The sequence below is a fragment of the Colobus angolensis genome, unplaced genomic scaffold (genome assembly GCF_000951035.1).
Source record: "Colobus angolensis palliatus isolate OR3802 unplaced genomic scaffold, Cang.pa_1.0 Scaffold3, whole genome shotgun sequence".
Lineage (NCBI taxonomy): Eukaryota > Metazoa > Chordata > Mammalia > Primates > Cercopithecidae > Colobus > Colobus angolensis.
In genome coordinates this window covers 1,810,897-1,826,832 of record NW_012116265.1, presented here as the reverse complement: position 1 = coordinate 1,826,832, position 15,936 = coordinate 1,810,897, and the positions used below count along the sequence as shown (strand labels likewise).

Sequence of the window (15,936 nt, the reverse complement as noted above, 5' to 3'; positions counted from 1 at the left end):
CTTTTTGTATCTTGAAACTTTACTGAAATTGTTTACCAGTTCTAGGAGCTTTTTGGTAGTCTTTAGGGGTTTCCAGGTATAAAATCATACTGTCAGCAAAGAGAGAGAGTTTGACTTCTTCTATTGGATGCCTTCTTCTCCTATTTGGATGCATTTTATTTCCTCCTGTTGCCTGATTGCTCTGGCTTAGACTTCCAGTACTGTGTTGAATAGAAGAGGTGAGAGTGAGCATCCTTGTCTTGTTCTGGTTCTCAAGGGGAATGCTTCCAGCTTTGGCCCATTCAGTATAATGTTGTCTGTGTGTTTGTCATAGATGTCTCCTATTATTTTGAGGTCTGTTCCTTCAATGTCTTGTTGGTTGAGAGTTTTTAACATGAAAGGATGTTAGGTTTTATCAAAGGTTTTCTCCACATCTATTGAGATCATTATATAGCTTTGGTTTTTAGTTCTACTTATATGGTAAATCACATTTTTGTGTTATTTAAAAAATGTCAATAGCTTTTTGGGTACAAGTAGTTTTTTGTTACATGGATGAATTATGTAGCTGTGAATTCTGAGATTTTAGTGCAACCATCACCCGGGTAGTGTACATTGTACCTAATGTGTGGTTTTTTATCCCTCCCTCCCTCCCAACCTCCCCATTCTGGGTCTCCAAAGTCCATTATATCACTCTATATGCCTTTGCTTGCTCATAGCTTAGCTCCCACTTAGAAGTGAGAACATACGGTTTTTGGTTTTCCACTCCTGTGTTACTTCACTTAGAATAATGGCCTCCAGCCCCATCTAAGTTGCTGCAAAAGACATTGTTTCATTCCCTTTTATGGCTTAGTAGTATTCTATGGTGTATGTATACCACACTTTCTTTATCTATTCATTAGTTGATGGGCACTTTGGTTTGTTCCACATCTTTGCAATTGTGAATTGTGCTGCTATAAACATATGTGTGCAAGTGTCTTTTTCACATAATGACTTTTCCTTTGGGTAGCTACCCAGTGGTGGGATTGCTGGAGCAAATCGTAGATCTACCTGTAGTTCTTTAAGGAATCTCCACACTGTTTTTCATAGAAGTTGTACTAATTTACATTCCCACCAGCAGTGTATAAGCATTCCCTTTCCCCCACATCCATACTGCCCAAAACAATCTATAGATTCAATGCAATTCCCATCAAAATACCAACACCATTTTTCACAGAATTAGAAAAAAAATCCTAAAATTCATATGAAACCAAAAAAGAGCGCAAATAGCTAAAGTATTCCTGTGCAAAAAGAATAACATTTCTTGATTTGCATATGTTGAACCAATTTTGCATCCCAGGAATGAAGCCTACTTGATCGTGATGAATTAACTTTTTTTTTTTTTTAGATGGAGTTTTGCTCTTGTCACCCAGGCTGGAGTGCAATGGCGCGGTCTCAGCTCACTGCACCCTCTGCCTCCCGGGTTCAAGAGATTCTCCTGCCTCAGCCTCCGAAGTAGCTGGGATTACAGGCACCTGCTACCACGCCCTACTAATTTTTATATTTTAGTAGAGATGGGATTTCACCATGTTGACCAGGCTGGTCTCGAACTCCTGACCTCAGGTGATTTGCCCACCTCTGCCTCCCTGAAGTGCTGGGATTACAGGTGTGAGTCACTGTGCCCAGCCTTGAATTAACTTTTTATTTTTATTTTTAAATTTTTATTTATTTATTTTAATAATATTTATTTATTTATTTTATTATACTTTAAGTCCTGGTATACATGTGCAGAATGTGCAGGTTTGTTACATAGGTGTATATGTGCCATGGTGGTTTGCTGCACCCATCAACCCGTCATCTACATTAGATATTTCTCCCAAGGCTATCCCTGCTCTTGCCCTCCATCCCCCGACAGGCCCTGATGTGTGATGTTCCCCCCACTATGCCCATAGGTTCTCATTGTTCAACTCCCACTTATGAGTGAGAATCTGTAGTGTTTGGTTTTCTGTTCCTGTGTTAGTCTGCTGAGAATGATGGTTTCCAGCTTCATCCATGTCCCTGCAAAAGATATAAACTCACTCTTTTTTTTACGGCTGCATAGTAATATGCTGCTGGATTCTATTTGCTACTATTTTGTCAAGAATTTTTCTGTCTATGTTCATCAAAATATTGGCTTCTAGTTTTCTTTTTTTGTTGTGTCTTTGCCAGGTTTTGGTATCAGGGTGATGTACTTCCCCTCAAATCTAAAATAAAAGTTAAAATCATTAAATAAAAAATTTTAAGAAGAATACTACCATAGGAGTAAGATAGGGGAAAGATCATTGTAGGAAAAGAAGCCTTGAAGCTGGGTACTGTGTGGATCATCCACATGGATGGTGAAGTTACTAAAAACAGTGATGAAAGTCAAGTGGAGAGGAAGGCAGGGACCCAGAGGTTAAACTTGTAAATGAATGACTGTGAGTGGTGAGGAGGTCACCAAATGCTGGCAACCAAGAAGAGTTAGAGGGAGGTAAAGTCTGAGTTCAAAAAAGTTCCTGGTTTCAAACAAGATGACAGGAGTAATGATTAAGCAGTAATCCTAAAGAGCAAAGACAACAACCCCCACCCTGGGTTTTGAGATATGTGATACGTGGGAGGGCTGAGGGGAAAGAATGTCATCTGGGGATGACCAGGCACTCTTTATGGAAAGAAAGTTAAGGGACCACTCAGAGAAAAAGTGAGTGATATGGGGGAGTTTGTTAATGACAGGCCACAAATTCTAATGAAAGGATTTGGCCTCACAAACAAGGCCTCACAAAGGAATTGCTAGTTGGGTGTGGTGGTGTGCACCTGTAATCCCAGCTATGTGGGAGGCTGAGGTGGGAGGATTGCTTGAGCCTGGGAGGTTGAGGCTGTAGTGAGCCATGATTGTGCCTCTGCATTCCAGCCTGGGCAACAGAGAGAGACCCTGTCTCAAAAAAAAAAAAAAAAAAAAAAGAAAAAAATGAATTGCTGGTTCAGGCAGTCACAGCTTGATACTGTGAGAACTTCCTTTTTTGCTTCAGCACAGTGGTGACCAGTTGGGGAAAAGGTGGTTTCACCCAAAGAACCTGTTGCTGAAGTTGTTTGTTTTCTTGAGAGGTTGAGGTGGCCTCATGAGTGTGATCCCAAGGAATTAAGACTGCTGCTTCTCTCCCATGGCTTTCATTTGTAAGGCAGAATCAAGCATGAGGAGTTGAGAATGACCCCTCTCCTGTGGCTCACGGAAGTAAGGTAGGTATTGGTGTTTGGATAAAGAGGAGGAGGAGGAGGTCCTGGCTAGGACCTCCTATTCACAGAACAAGATAAGAAAAGGAGCCAAGTTTCTATCTGGATTGACATAGTGTAGCATATGACAGCAGAGTGGAAAAAGACACATTTATTAGGTTGGTGCAAAAGTAATCGTGGTTTTTGCCATTAAAAGTAATTGCAAAAACCTCAATTACTTTTGCACCAACCTAGTAAAACTAAAGGAATTCAGCAGAAGCAGACTGTAAGCCATTAGGAAGTCAAAGAGATTTGGGCAAGATTATTTGTCTATCCCTATGCTGATGCATACTGTTTTAATCTGTTGCTTTATAATAAGTCATGCTAGGATAAATTTTTGTTCTTTTTATTTTCTCTAAAATTATGTTTGCTATTCATGGTGTATCATTCTCCCATATGAATTTTGTGTTTGGCTTGCCAATTTCTACACCCTCCCACACACGCACACGCACACACACACACACACACACACACACACCCAAAAACATTGTTATAATTTTTCTTGGAATCATATTGAATTGATTGATAAATTTGTAATAAATTTTATTTGTAATAAATTTATTTATAAAATAAATCTTTACAATACCAGAAGTTCCTGCTTATAAACATGAAATCTCTTATTTATTTTGGTCTTTTTTATTGACCTTCATTAGTTTTATAGTTTCTACACAATAGGCCTTGCAACTCCTTTTTTTTATTCCTGGGTACTTTTTGGGATTTCTTACTTTAATAGGATTTTTTAAATTGTAATCTTTAATTAGTCCTTGGTGGAATGATTTTTTTTTTTTTTTTTTTTTTTTTTGAGACGGAGTCTCGCTCTGTCGCCCAGGCTGGAGTGCAGTGGCTGGATCTCAGCTCACTGCAAGCTCCGCCTCCCGGGTTTACGCCATTCTCCTGCCTCAGCCTCCTGAGTAGCTGGGACTACAGGCGCCCGCCACCTCGCCTGGCTAGTTTTTTGTATTTTTAGTAGAGACGGGGTTTCACCGTGTTAGCCAGGATGGTCTCAAACTCCTGACCTCGTGATCCACCTGTCTCGGCCTCCCAAAGTGCTGGGATTACAGGCTTGAGCCACCGCACCCGGCCTGGAATGATTTTTATACATTGTTATTCTATCTCACAACCTTCCAGCATGCCCATATTTGTTCTGAGTTTTTTTATAGATCTTTTTGGATTTTTATGTAGGTATACATATTATCTATAAGTAATAACATTTTGTTTCTTATTCTTTAATTTTTATATGTATTTATTTTTCTTTATATTCACTGAATTTGGGGTCTAGGAGGTCATCAATTAGCTAGGAACAATAATTAGAATAATACTATTAGTAGTTGAAATGTGTAATGACATTGTAATATTGTGATATAATGAGAAATATATATTTGGTTTTCCCTGGCTCCTGATAGAGAACTCCTAAAACCCCCACAATTTCCTGCATGATGGAGTGCTAGGAACATCCTTTGTTCAAACATTTGGTCTCCGGCCCCAGTTCCTGATACAGAACCCCTAAACTCTTTGGAATTTCCTGGGTGATGTGATTGTCTTTTGTTCTAATGAAGCAACTCTTGACAGACCCCCAGATAGCTTTAAGATGTGGGGTGGTTGCCAGAAAAAGCAAGCCATGATTAGAAGCTTAGAGCCTTCAGCCCCTCAGTGCATCTCCCAGGAAGTGGGAAGGGGCTGGAGATTGAATAAATAATTGATCATGCCTATGTAATAAAGCCTCCATAAAAATCCTTACAGTGCAGGTTTTGGAATGCTAAAACACATCTACATACCAGGGGTGCGGCATGTCACAACTCCACGGGGACAGAAGCTCCTTTACTTGAGAATCTTTCGGACCTTGCCCAACTGTTTACTGTATCCTTTGTTTTGTCCTTTATAATAAACTGGCAAACCTAAATAAATGTTCCCCTGAGTTCTATGGGTTGTGCTAGCAAATTACTGAACTGAAGGAAGGGGTTGTGGGACCTCCCCAAATTATAATTAGTTGATTGGAACTACAACCTAGGACTTGTGACCGGCATTTGAATTGGGGGACAGTCTTGGGGAACTGAGCCCTTAATCTGTTGTTGGTTGGGGAGAAGGGTCTGTGCTAACTCCAGATAGCTAGTGCCAGAATTGAATTAAACCATAGGGCACCTACTTGGTCATCCACAGAGAACTGGAGAATCACTTGGTGTGGAAAATCCATACATTTGGTAGTAGAGTGTTATGAAATGAATATATAGAGAAACAGTTGTTTCTTTCCCATATAGATGCTCTCAGATATTACAGTAGTAATGAAAAAATGCAAGCATAAACAAAGTAATGTAGTATTTCAGGAACAACAATATCTATTTATACATGGCAGGAATAGCAGATAATCTCTGGGAGAAAGTAACATATTAATGGGGGGCATGGGATAAAGGAAATTAGGAGACATACTAAAGTCACAATTAATATGACAAAAAGTCACAGCAAGAAAACATACTTAGTATATCACACTTGCAAGCAGACAACACACAGCATTGAAGAATAAATTTTTAGATATTTTTAGGAAACAATTTTCCTTCCCTATGTCTATGCATTTATTTCTGCTGCCAGTTAAACATTACTGTTATAAAATACAAATGCCAACATCAACATTTAATGTAGCTGTAAACCTACCATCAAGTAGCGTATCCATAACGAAGCCTAGTAATGCCACGTCGTTGGCACAGGGGCATTTTGTCACTTTGAGATCTACCACATGTGGATATACTTTACCCATCTCACTTTCTGGAATTTCAACCCCAGGAGCCCACTGAAGAATCGGTTCTGCAGAAATCAAATTTGGGTGTTTAAATGGTGGGAGCACCCTTGAAAATGGAACATTGCTGCTTTCCTTTAAAGGTTTTAAAAGAACTATGTAAAGAAACCATTCTATAGTTCAAAAAAGGTGTATTACCTCACTCTGCATTGGTTAAAAATCAGTCAGTGACTATTTTCCAGGATATAAGGAGTAAAGTCTAATTCCCCTTGATGGGGGGCTGGCAAGGTTACATTGCAGCATGTGGAATGGGAGAGATTGCTTTGGCCACATTTGAAAAATACCATTTGCCACACGATCTGTCCCTAGAAATGAAATTGCTGGATCACAGAATACACATATTTATAACTTCTGAGCCCACTCATTTACTTTTTGTTCTCTTCCCAATCCCACTGAAATAGCAGTAGATACATAAAAATGAGAATAAATCCAGAGTAGCAGGGGAGAACAGGGACAGTTATCATTAGTGGCCAAGAGACTTAGAGGGATTTCTGGAAGATAGTTGAAAAATACTATTTGCCACAGGATCTATCTGTATAAATGGAATTGTGAAATCACAGAATACATTTATAACTTCTGCTTCAAGAGCCCACTCATTTACTTTCTGTTCCCTTCCCAATCTCATTGAAACAACAGTAGGTAGATGAAAATGAGAATAAATCCAGAGTAGCAGTGGTGAACAGGGACAGTTATCATTAGTGGCCAAGAGACTTAGAAGGATTTCTGCAAGATAGAAGTTGGGAATGAGATGCAGAAGAAAAAGCAATCAGAGGTGAGGCATCTCCAATGCAGCACAGGCAGAAGAGCAGCACTAGTGGCGAATAAGGTCTTTCACGTGGCAAACCAGGCCTTCCAGAATCTAACGTCCTCTTGGTTCCTCAGCTTTACTTCTTGCCAGAACTGCCCTCCTACTAGAGGCTCTAGTTCACGGGGCTTTAAATATCTGTTTTTCTCACAACCCTATTTTTCAGTCCTCGATGTGAATGTCTTCCTCTTTGGGAAGCCTTCCATGATGCCCTAGAATGAGTGAGGCTCTCCTCCCAGGTGCTCCAATAGGACTCTGCACTCACTGTAACTAGAAGAATCAGGGTACACTCTTACTCACCAAACCAGGGTAGACAATGAGCCTTTTGAAAGAACATCATCAGACAAGGCTTCACAAGTTTTAAAACTTAAAATATTACTTTTGGATATGCAAAGGATTGGAGCTAAAGTCGAATTTTCATGCATTAAAAAAAGGGAGGGTATTTTTCTTTTGGAAAAAAAATGGAAAAAAAAAAAGAGTACAAAAAGTAAGCCACGGCAATTTGAAAGACTACTGCTATCTGAATTTCAAAAATAGTCAAAGCACTTTTAAGAGCAGAGATAACTAATAACCAGTTATTTAGCTATTTACATTCTCCTCTGTCTCCCCACCTTTCAACAAAATCTGCTACAAACCCAAAGACTTTATGTGATGTTTTTTTCACTTTGTGCAAAGCAAGAAGCTAACTTTTCATCAGGGTAGACATAGTGCGGCACAGGGACAGCCAAGAAGGGAAAGAGACACAATCTCTAACTACACTAATTCACCAGGAAGTCATTCCAGAATTCACAGAAATGTGGGGCAAAGGGTGTAGTATGTGTTTGCAGACCATTCACACCCAGGTCAGGGAGATTTCAGCCTACCACTGGACATCACTGAGCTGACAATGCCCCCCTACTTATATACAAGCTCCTGAAGTCAGGTAGTATATCTTAAGCATTTTAAGAACAAAGAAGTGATTAAAAGTTTTGACAGCTACTAAGAAGCTAAAAAGGGGACAGAAAAGTGACCAATATGAAGGTCGCTGGTGGCTGTGATTAGCAGCAGTTTGAGTAGTGTGGAGGAGATGGAAATAAATGAGTGGTTTGGGGTGTGGATTGGATATAAAGAAATAGAGACAAGGTTTTACACTCTCTTTTGAGTTCAGTAGTGAATAAAGATTTCTAACTCTAGCTTTAACTCTTGATTCCTATTTCCCAGTGTCTGCTCCTCCTGTCTTCAGCATTTTGGTGAATGATAACATCCTCTACTTGAATGTTTGAGTAAGAAATCCAGGCATCATCCTTGTTACTTCTGTTTTCCCCCACCTTAGTCCACCAAGAAGCCATAGCAGCTCTACTTTCAAAATGTATTCTGAAGGCTCTGCTCACCACTCCACTGCTAATGCTACTGTCCATCTACTCCAGACCTTCTCAAGGGGACTACTGCAACAACTGCTACCAATTTCCTTTATTCCATTCTTGCTATCCTTCCTCAAGAGTTATTCTCTATACAGCAGCCAAAATGATCTTTTCATTATAAAAGATAAATCAGAATTTATTACTTCTCTGCTTAAAATATCCCAATGGCTCTAAATCATAATTACAATAAAGTCCACACTTTTTACCAAGATCCCTGCCAGCTTCTCCAAACTCATGATCCACCACTCTGTCATTTACTATGCTTCAGCAACACTAATCTCCTTTCAGTTCTTCAAACAGATCAATCTCATCTCCGCATCTGGCGCTTTCAAAGATCTACCAATTTGTGAAGCTTTTTGCTGCAATTATACCTCAGTACATTCTAAACAAATGTAAGTTAGCATTTTAATACAGTATGTAATATTTTAGGTGCATCTCAATTTGTAAATGATTCAGATTTCAGATCTTTTAAAAATTGATATAACAATTTTATATTGATATTTCAGTACTTAAAAAGTAGCATAGGATATCAGACTATCAGAGTCTCAAAGACAGTATTGCAATTACTATTGGACAATTAGTAACACTGTTTTTTGTTTTTTTTTTAAATTTTGGAAGCTACCTAAAACAAAACTACTTACTTTTTTGGAATAAGTAAATATAATCAACTTTATACGCCATTGTTTATAATGACCCTCAATATGGCCACAGTAAAATATGTATTTCCTTTTTTTTTTTTTTTTTTGAGACACAGTCTCACTCTGTTGCCCAGGCTGGAATACACTGGTGCAATCTTGGCTCACTGCAACCTCTGCCTCCTGGGTTCAAGCAATTCTCCTGTCTCAGTCTTCCCAAGTAGCTAGGACTACAGGTGTGCATCATCACACCTGGTTAACTTTTGTATTTTTTTTTTTTTTTTAGTAGAGATGGAGTTTCACCATGGTGGCCAGGCCGGTCTCAAACTCCTGGCCTCAAGTGATCTGCCCACCTTGGCCTCCCAAAGTGCTGGGATTACAGGCGTGAGCCACCCTGCCCAGCCTGTATTTCCATATTTCTATAGCACTCTTTGCAGATCTCTGTTAACAATTTACCCACATGTATTTAATTATTTGTCCTATCAGATTGTGAGTGTCTCAAGGGTCATGACTCTCTCTCTTTTTTTTCTTTTTTTAATCTCTAGGACCTCAGAATCTGTCATATAGCAGACGTCAAACAACATATTTGTTGAAACAACATATGAATTCCATTTTACTTCTGTCTGTTGGCATTTACCTCGTATACGATCCAATAGAGTTCCTTCAGTAGCATAAATATTTAGTCCATGATGTAAAGTGATCCTTACCAACCATTCTTCTACAGCTGCAATATCTGTTTGAAAACAAAAGGCAAATAATCAACTATGTTTTCATATGTCGTGTTGGTGAAATTTAAGGATATGTGAACATTACCAACAATGATAGCCTTTCCCTTTCCAACCATTTTGTTGGCATTTATATGTCAAATTTTATATGTTTTCCCTATAAACATTTTGCTCATAAAATAATGAAAAAAGAATTATGAAGTGATATTACCATAATAGCAATGAATCTAGATACTAATATTTAGGTCATAATTGTTCTCCTAGAGCTGTAGGGGGTTGATAAAAAGCAAATTATGACTCTTCTTGTGAAGCAGACCATGATTAATTAAAATGTATCATATAAACTAAGGTGAACAACAAAAAAAGCTTTTAAGGTATAACTAATAAGCCAATAGTGGATATAAAATGGAATCATAGAAAAGAATGAATATGAATGAAGACAGAAAAAGAGGAGAAAAGCAAAACAGGAGATTGAACAAACAGAAACAACATGCAAGGTGGTAGATTTTAATATAACTAGCTGTATCAACAATTCCATTAAATGTAAGTGGTCTAAAATATCATCTTTTTTTTTTTTTTTTTGAGACGGAGTCTCGCTCTGTCGCCCAGGCTGGAGTGCAGTGGCCAGATCTCAGCTCACTGCAAGCTCCGCCTCCCGGGTTTACGCCATTCTCCTGCCTCAGCCTCCCGAGTAGCTGGGACTACAGGCGCCGGCCACCTCGCCTGGCTAGATTTTTGTATTTTTTAGTAGAGACAGGGTTTCACCGTGTTAGCCAGGATGGTCTCGATCTCCTGACCTCGTGATCCACCCGTCTCGGCCTCCCAAAGTGCTGGGATTACAGGCTTGAGCCACCGCGCCCGGCCTAAAGTATCATCTAAAAGAATAGATTCGACAGATTAGATGTAAAAATCAAAATTAAACTATATGTTATTTATAACAAACTTATTTTAAATGTAAAAGCATAAATAAGTTAAAAGAATGGATAGGGCCTGGGGAAGCCAAAAGCAGTAGCTTTAGCCTGGGAGCTGCTGAAGTGGCTGTACCCATGGGCCAAGGCTGAGGTTGAAACTGAAACAGGGGTTCACTCATGAAGAACATGCCTAGTTCAAATGGTCTGGCTGCATAGACCCCCGTGTCCACCCAGGCATCTAGGCAGGTCTGTGCACTGTCATGGCAAGGCTATGGCTACACTGGTGGCTACTAAAGCAGCCAGTGCCCAAGTACATCAATTGCTATCCGTGCCTCTTGCTGTCATCATTCTCTATCAAGAAGTTCCTGGACTTTGGGAGAGATAATGGCTTGAGAGAACATCATATATGATTTTACAAAGGGAGATTCCTGTGCTACCAGCTAACACAGTGAATGAAGCCAATTTTCTGCTGGGTAAGTGGTTTAACAGCCCTTCAATGGGATTGGTTCAAAGTTGGTATATGCAGAACTTTCTTGAAGTTTTAGAATATAAAAATAAGGGCCAGGCACGGTGGCTCATGCCTGTTATCCCAGCACTTTGGGAGGCCGAGGTGGGCAGAGCATGAGGTCAGGAGATTGAGACCATCCTGGCTAGCATGGTGTAACCCTGTCTCTACTAAAAGTACAAAAAAAAAAAAAAATTAACCGGGCATGGTGGCGGGCACCTGTAGTCCCAGCTACTCAGGAGGCTGAGGCAGGAGAATGGCATGAACCCAGGAGGTGGAGCTTGCAGTGAGCCGAGTGAGTCACTGCACTCCCGCCTGGGTGACAAAGCGAGATTTCATCTCAAAAAAAAAAAAAAAAAAAAGAATTTAAAAATAAGAGCCCTGAAGATCTGAAGATCCACAGGTCTTAGATAACTTTCAATAAGTACTGATGAAAGTCAGAAAATTGTGGTTTCTATAGTGGTACATGGAGTGATTGAATACAAGAAAAATTATGTGTTTGAGTCTTTTATTAGTAGTATTGCCAGTATCTTCCAGAATGGTTTTATCCCAACTCCATTTCTTCCCACATGCTTATTAACTAGCACGCAATTCTGTTTGATGGTGACACTATCCCTGCTCATTCTAAACACAGAAGAAATAGTGATCTCACCTGTAATGTGGCTGATGTAGTGAACAATGTATATGAAACAGCCAAGTGGCTGTGTGAATAGTATTAGCTGGTAGCTCCAGAGGTGGAAGTTGAAGAGGTCAGTGCCAAAGCTCCAGACAAACCTATTCAAGTAGTTTATATGCCTATACATCTGTTATACATGCAATTCAAGAACTCAGTGAGAACAACAGTAGCACTCCATGAAGACAGAAAATAAAGATATTTGGCTGTAAAAACCCTTGTTATTTGGGTTAAAAGAAAAGATTTATTCATTAAGATAAATGACCGAGGTGGTGGTGACTCACTTTGAATATGCATCTTTTTAAAACTATATGTATTCAAATTCTAATAGACATAGCTATAGCCTATAAGAGTTGTCCCTTTGGCTGGATTCAGTTAAAAGTCACCATTTTTTTCATCTGAGTGCTATATATTTTTAAGGAGATCTAATACTATGTGATGGAATAAATGGGTATTGATGCTGTCACTTATTTAAAGGCTGTTTTAAGTGAATCATTTGAGAGACTTCCAGTTTTTAAGAACTCTACTTGGCACCATTACAAAACTACACCCGAAGCTGATGATTGATATGATCCTAGCAGTAAACCCAGAGATGCTTCAAAATATAAGACTAAACAGGAAAAGGTCAGTACTGATAGAACCTTCTAGTACTCTATGTGAAGAAAGATTGTCTTTTATAAGTCAATCAGAGAGAACACCTTTCGTCTACCCACTCTTGAGCGTGGCACTATAACTACTCTAATGGCTGAATGTTTATTTCCTCTATGCCAGTTGGATGTTTTCATGGAGCCTTTCCTGTAGCCACTCTGACTCTTCCATTAAACTAGTAACTTGAATAATTTTTTACCATATCTTGCTGCAGTGTGGTTAGTGACACAAAGAAAGAGCTTCCCTAGAGCTCTAGCATCCTCATACCCTCCACCTCATTATTATAGAGTTAAGTGTCTACAGTCTCCACAGGATTCTGAACTTTCTTCCCATTCTGGACATAGCATATACCCACTGTGACCAAATATAATGCTTGTCTCAAACCACTGATTAGGGGCTCAGGGTATGTGAAACTTAAAGACATCAGCTGAGTCCATCTGATAATTCAGTCCCAGGGTCCTTCCTTCCTCATATGCATATCTCCTCCACTCTCTTAGACTTTTGTCTTCCTCCACCTGATTATATTTTCGTCATGAGGTATGGGTACTTTTGTGTTAGATCTTACTCATTGATGCACTTATTTTATTTTATTTATTTTTTGAGACAGAGTCTCTGTCTCCCAGGCTGGAGTGCAGTGGTGCCATCTCAGCTCACTGCAACCACCACTTCCCGGGTTCAAGTGACCCTCCTGCCTCAGCCTCCCAAGTAGCTGGGATTACAGGCATGTGCCACCACACCCAGCTAATTTTTGTATTTTTAGTAGAGAAAGGTTTTCACCATGTTGGCCAGGCTGGTCTCGAACTGCTGACCTCAAGTGATCTGCCGGCCTTGGCCTCCCAAAGTGTTGGGAGCCACTGCACCCAGCTGGTTTTAAGATTCATTTGTGTACTTCCATTCTGTTGATGAAAGTGTTCCAAAAGTTGTCTTGAAAAAAAGGTGAAAGGATGAAGAAATATGACACTAATCAAAAGAAAGTTGTAGCAGCCATATCAATATCTGACGAAGGAGAGTTCAGACCAATGCAATATCAGGAATAAAGAGGGACAATACATATGATAAAGGCATGACAACCCTTAGTGTAGATATGCTTAACAACAGAGCTTCAAAATACATAAATCAAAAGTTATGTCAAGAGTACATGGGACATTTACTAAATAAGCCATAAAACACATTTTAATAAATTAAATTGCTATCACATGAAATGCACCCTCTAAACATAATGGAAAAAGCTAGAAAAATTAATAACAGAAAGACATCTGAAAAATTCCCCAATATTTGAACATTTTACAACACACTTCTAAAAAACCATATATCAAAGAGAAAGTGCTGTGGGGAATTAGAAAATATTTTTAATTGAAAGAAAATGAAAATACAACATCACAATTTATTGGATGCAGATAAAGCAATACTTATAGAGAAATATATAGCAGTAAAATACTTGCATTAGAAAAAAGAAATCTCAAATTAATTACAGTAAGTTCTCACCTAACATCGTCAACATGTTCTTGGAAACTAGGACTTTAGGCAAAACAATGTATAATAGAACCAATTTCACCACAGGCAAATTGATATAAACAAGAGTTAAGTTTCTACGGCATATGCCTGGTCACAAAAACATCACCAAACTTCTAAATAAAGACCCCAAATTCTTTTAATATTAAACACTAAAATAAATGTGAGCTATGCATAGATTTTAAAAAGATTAGTAAAAACAAGTAAGATAATTATTTACCCAATGTTTGGTGAATCCGTAAGTAATGGTGGACATAGTGGTGGTGGATTAAATCAAGGAATAAATGTTTGCAAAGGAAAACTGTAAGGAGCATCCTCTACCACATGCAGTTAAAAAACAATCACAAACATGGCAGGCTAACTGTAGGCTTTTGTATTGCATCATTTACTGTCATGCATTTGTTTGTATGATTGTCGTATACTTTATAAATTTTTACTTTATAATAATTTGTAATTATTCATTCATTCATCCAGTTTCTAGCCTGCTTATTTCAGTTCAGAATCATAGGAGCCTACTCCAGCAGCTCAGGAACAAGGCAGGAACCAACCCTAGATTGAACGCCATTTCATCACAAGGTGCACTTACACACACACTCAAGCTCAGTCATACGGGGACAATTTAGACACACCAATTAACCTAACATGCACATCTTTGGCTGTGCTAGGAAACTAGAGTACTCAGAGAAAACCTACGCAGACATGGGGAGAACATGAGCACTCCACACAGACAGTGGTCCTGGCCAGGAATTGACTTTCTTTCCTTATCAATATTATAATGAAATGATGTTGAATGAAATGAGGTTATTCAAAGATCTGCTATATATGAAGCAGGCTTTGGAAGATAGTAAAGAGTTTGTAAAGGGTCAGATAGTAAATATTTGGGGCCTTATATGTCGTATGATATCTGTTACACCACTTCAACTATACCACTGTAGCATAAAAGCAGCCACAGAAGACACATAAATAAATGAGCATGATTGTGCTCCAATAAAATTTTATTTACAAAAATAGGCAGTAGGCAGGATCGGGGTCAGTAGTTTGCTGATCCCTGATCTAAAGATTCCTAACAAACTAGAAAAAAAAAAGCAGCAAATTAAATCCAGTGCAAGTAGAATGATAAGATAAAGAATGGCAATTGATGAAATTAGGAACAGAAAAAAAATACACAATTAATGAAATAATGAAATCAAAAGATGTCTCTTTGAAACATAAAAACTGATGAATCTCTGCAAGACTAATAATTTAAAAAATACAAATAACTCATGTTAGAGATAAAATAGGGAACACCACTACAGACACTATAGATATTCTAAGGATAAGAAGGGAATATCACAAACAACTCTGTGTCCATAGATTCAACAACTTAGATGAAATGAACACTTTCTTTGAAAGACACAGACTGCCAAAGCTCACTTAAGGAGAAACAGAAAACTTGAATATTCCTAAATCTATTAAGGGATAATGAATGTGTATTTAAAATCCTTCCACAAAGAAAACTCCAAGTCCAGATATCTTCACTGGTTAATACCACCAAACATTTAATGAAAAGGTGACACCAATTCTACAAAAACTCGTCCAGAATATAGAAAAGCGGAGAACTCATCCAAACTCATTTTGTAATGACAACCTTACTCAAATACCAAAATGAGATAAAAACATTACAAGAAAAGAAAAGAAATCTCCAGACTGATAACCTAGGAAACCTAGTAGCCAAATGAATCCAGGAATATATAAATAAGATAATACATCACGACCAAGTGTTGTTTGTCCTAGGATTCCAAGACTGGTTCAAAATTCAAAAATGGATCAATGTAATTTATCATATCAACAGACAATTATAAGAAAATCCTTATAATCATCTCAATAGATGCAAAAAATCATTTAACAAGATTTGACACCAATAATAAAAACTCAGCAAACTTGTAACGAAGGAAATTTCTTCAACCTGATGAAGGGCGCCTATGTAAAACACAAATGTTTTTTCCCTAAAACTGGAAACAAGGCAAGGATGTCCTCTCTTACTATTCCTTTCATACCGGAATCATACTAGAGGTCCTACCAGTACAATAAGGCAAAAAAAAACCCAAAAAAAAA

At 38.4% G+C, this 15,936-nt stretch overlaps 1 protein-coding gene across 1 annotated transcript in view; it reads right to left on the bottom strand.

Moving 5' to 3' along the window:
• CATSPERB (catsper channel auxiliary subunit beta) overlaps window positions 1-15,936 on the bottom strand; it is a 160,321-nt gene that overhangs the window by 125,798 nt on the left and 18,587 nt on the right. Inside the window, exons 6-7 of the mRNA XM_011949408.1 lie at window positions 9,506-9,601; window positions 5,887-6,036 (exon numbers count right to left, since the gene is read on the bottom strand). Of these exons, the coding sequence (XP_011804798.1) occupies window positions 5,887-6,036; window positions 9,506-9,601 (246 nt within the window). The remainder of the gene's footprint in view (window positions 1-5,886; window positions 6,037-9,505; window positions 9,602-15,936) is intronic.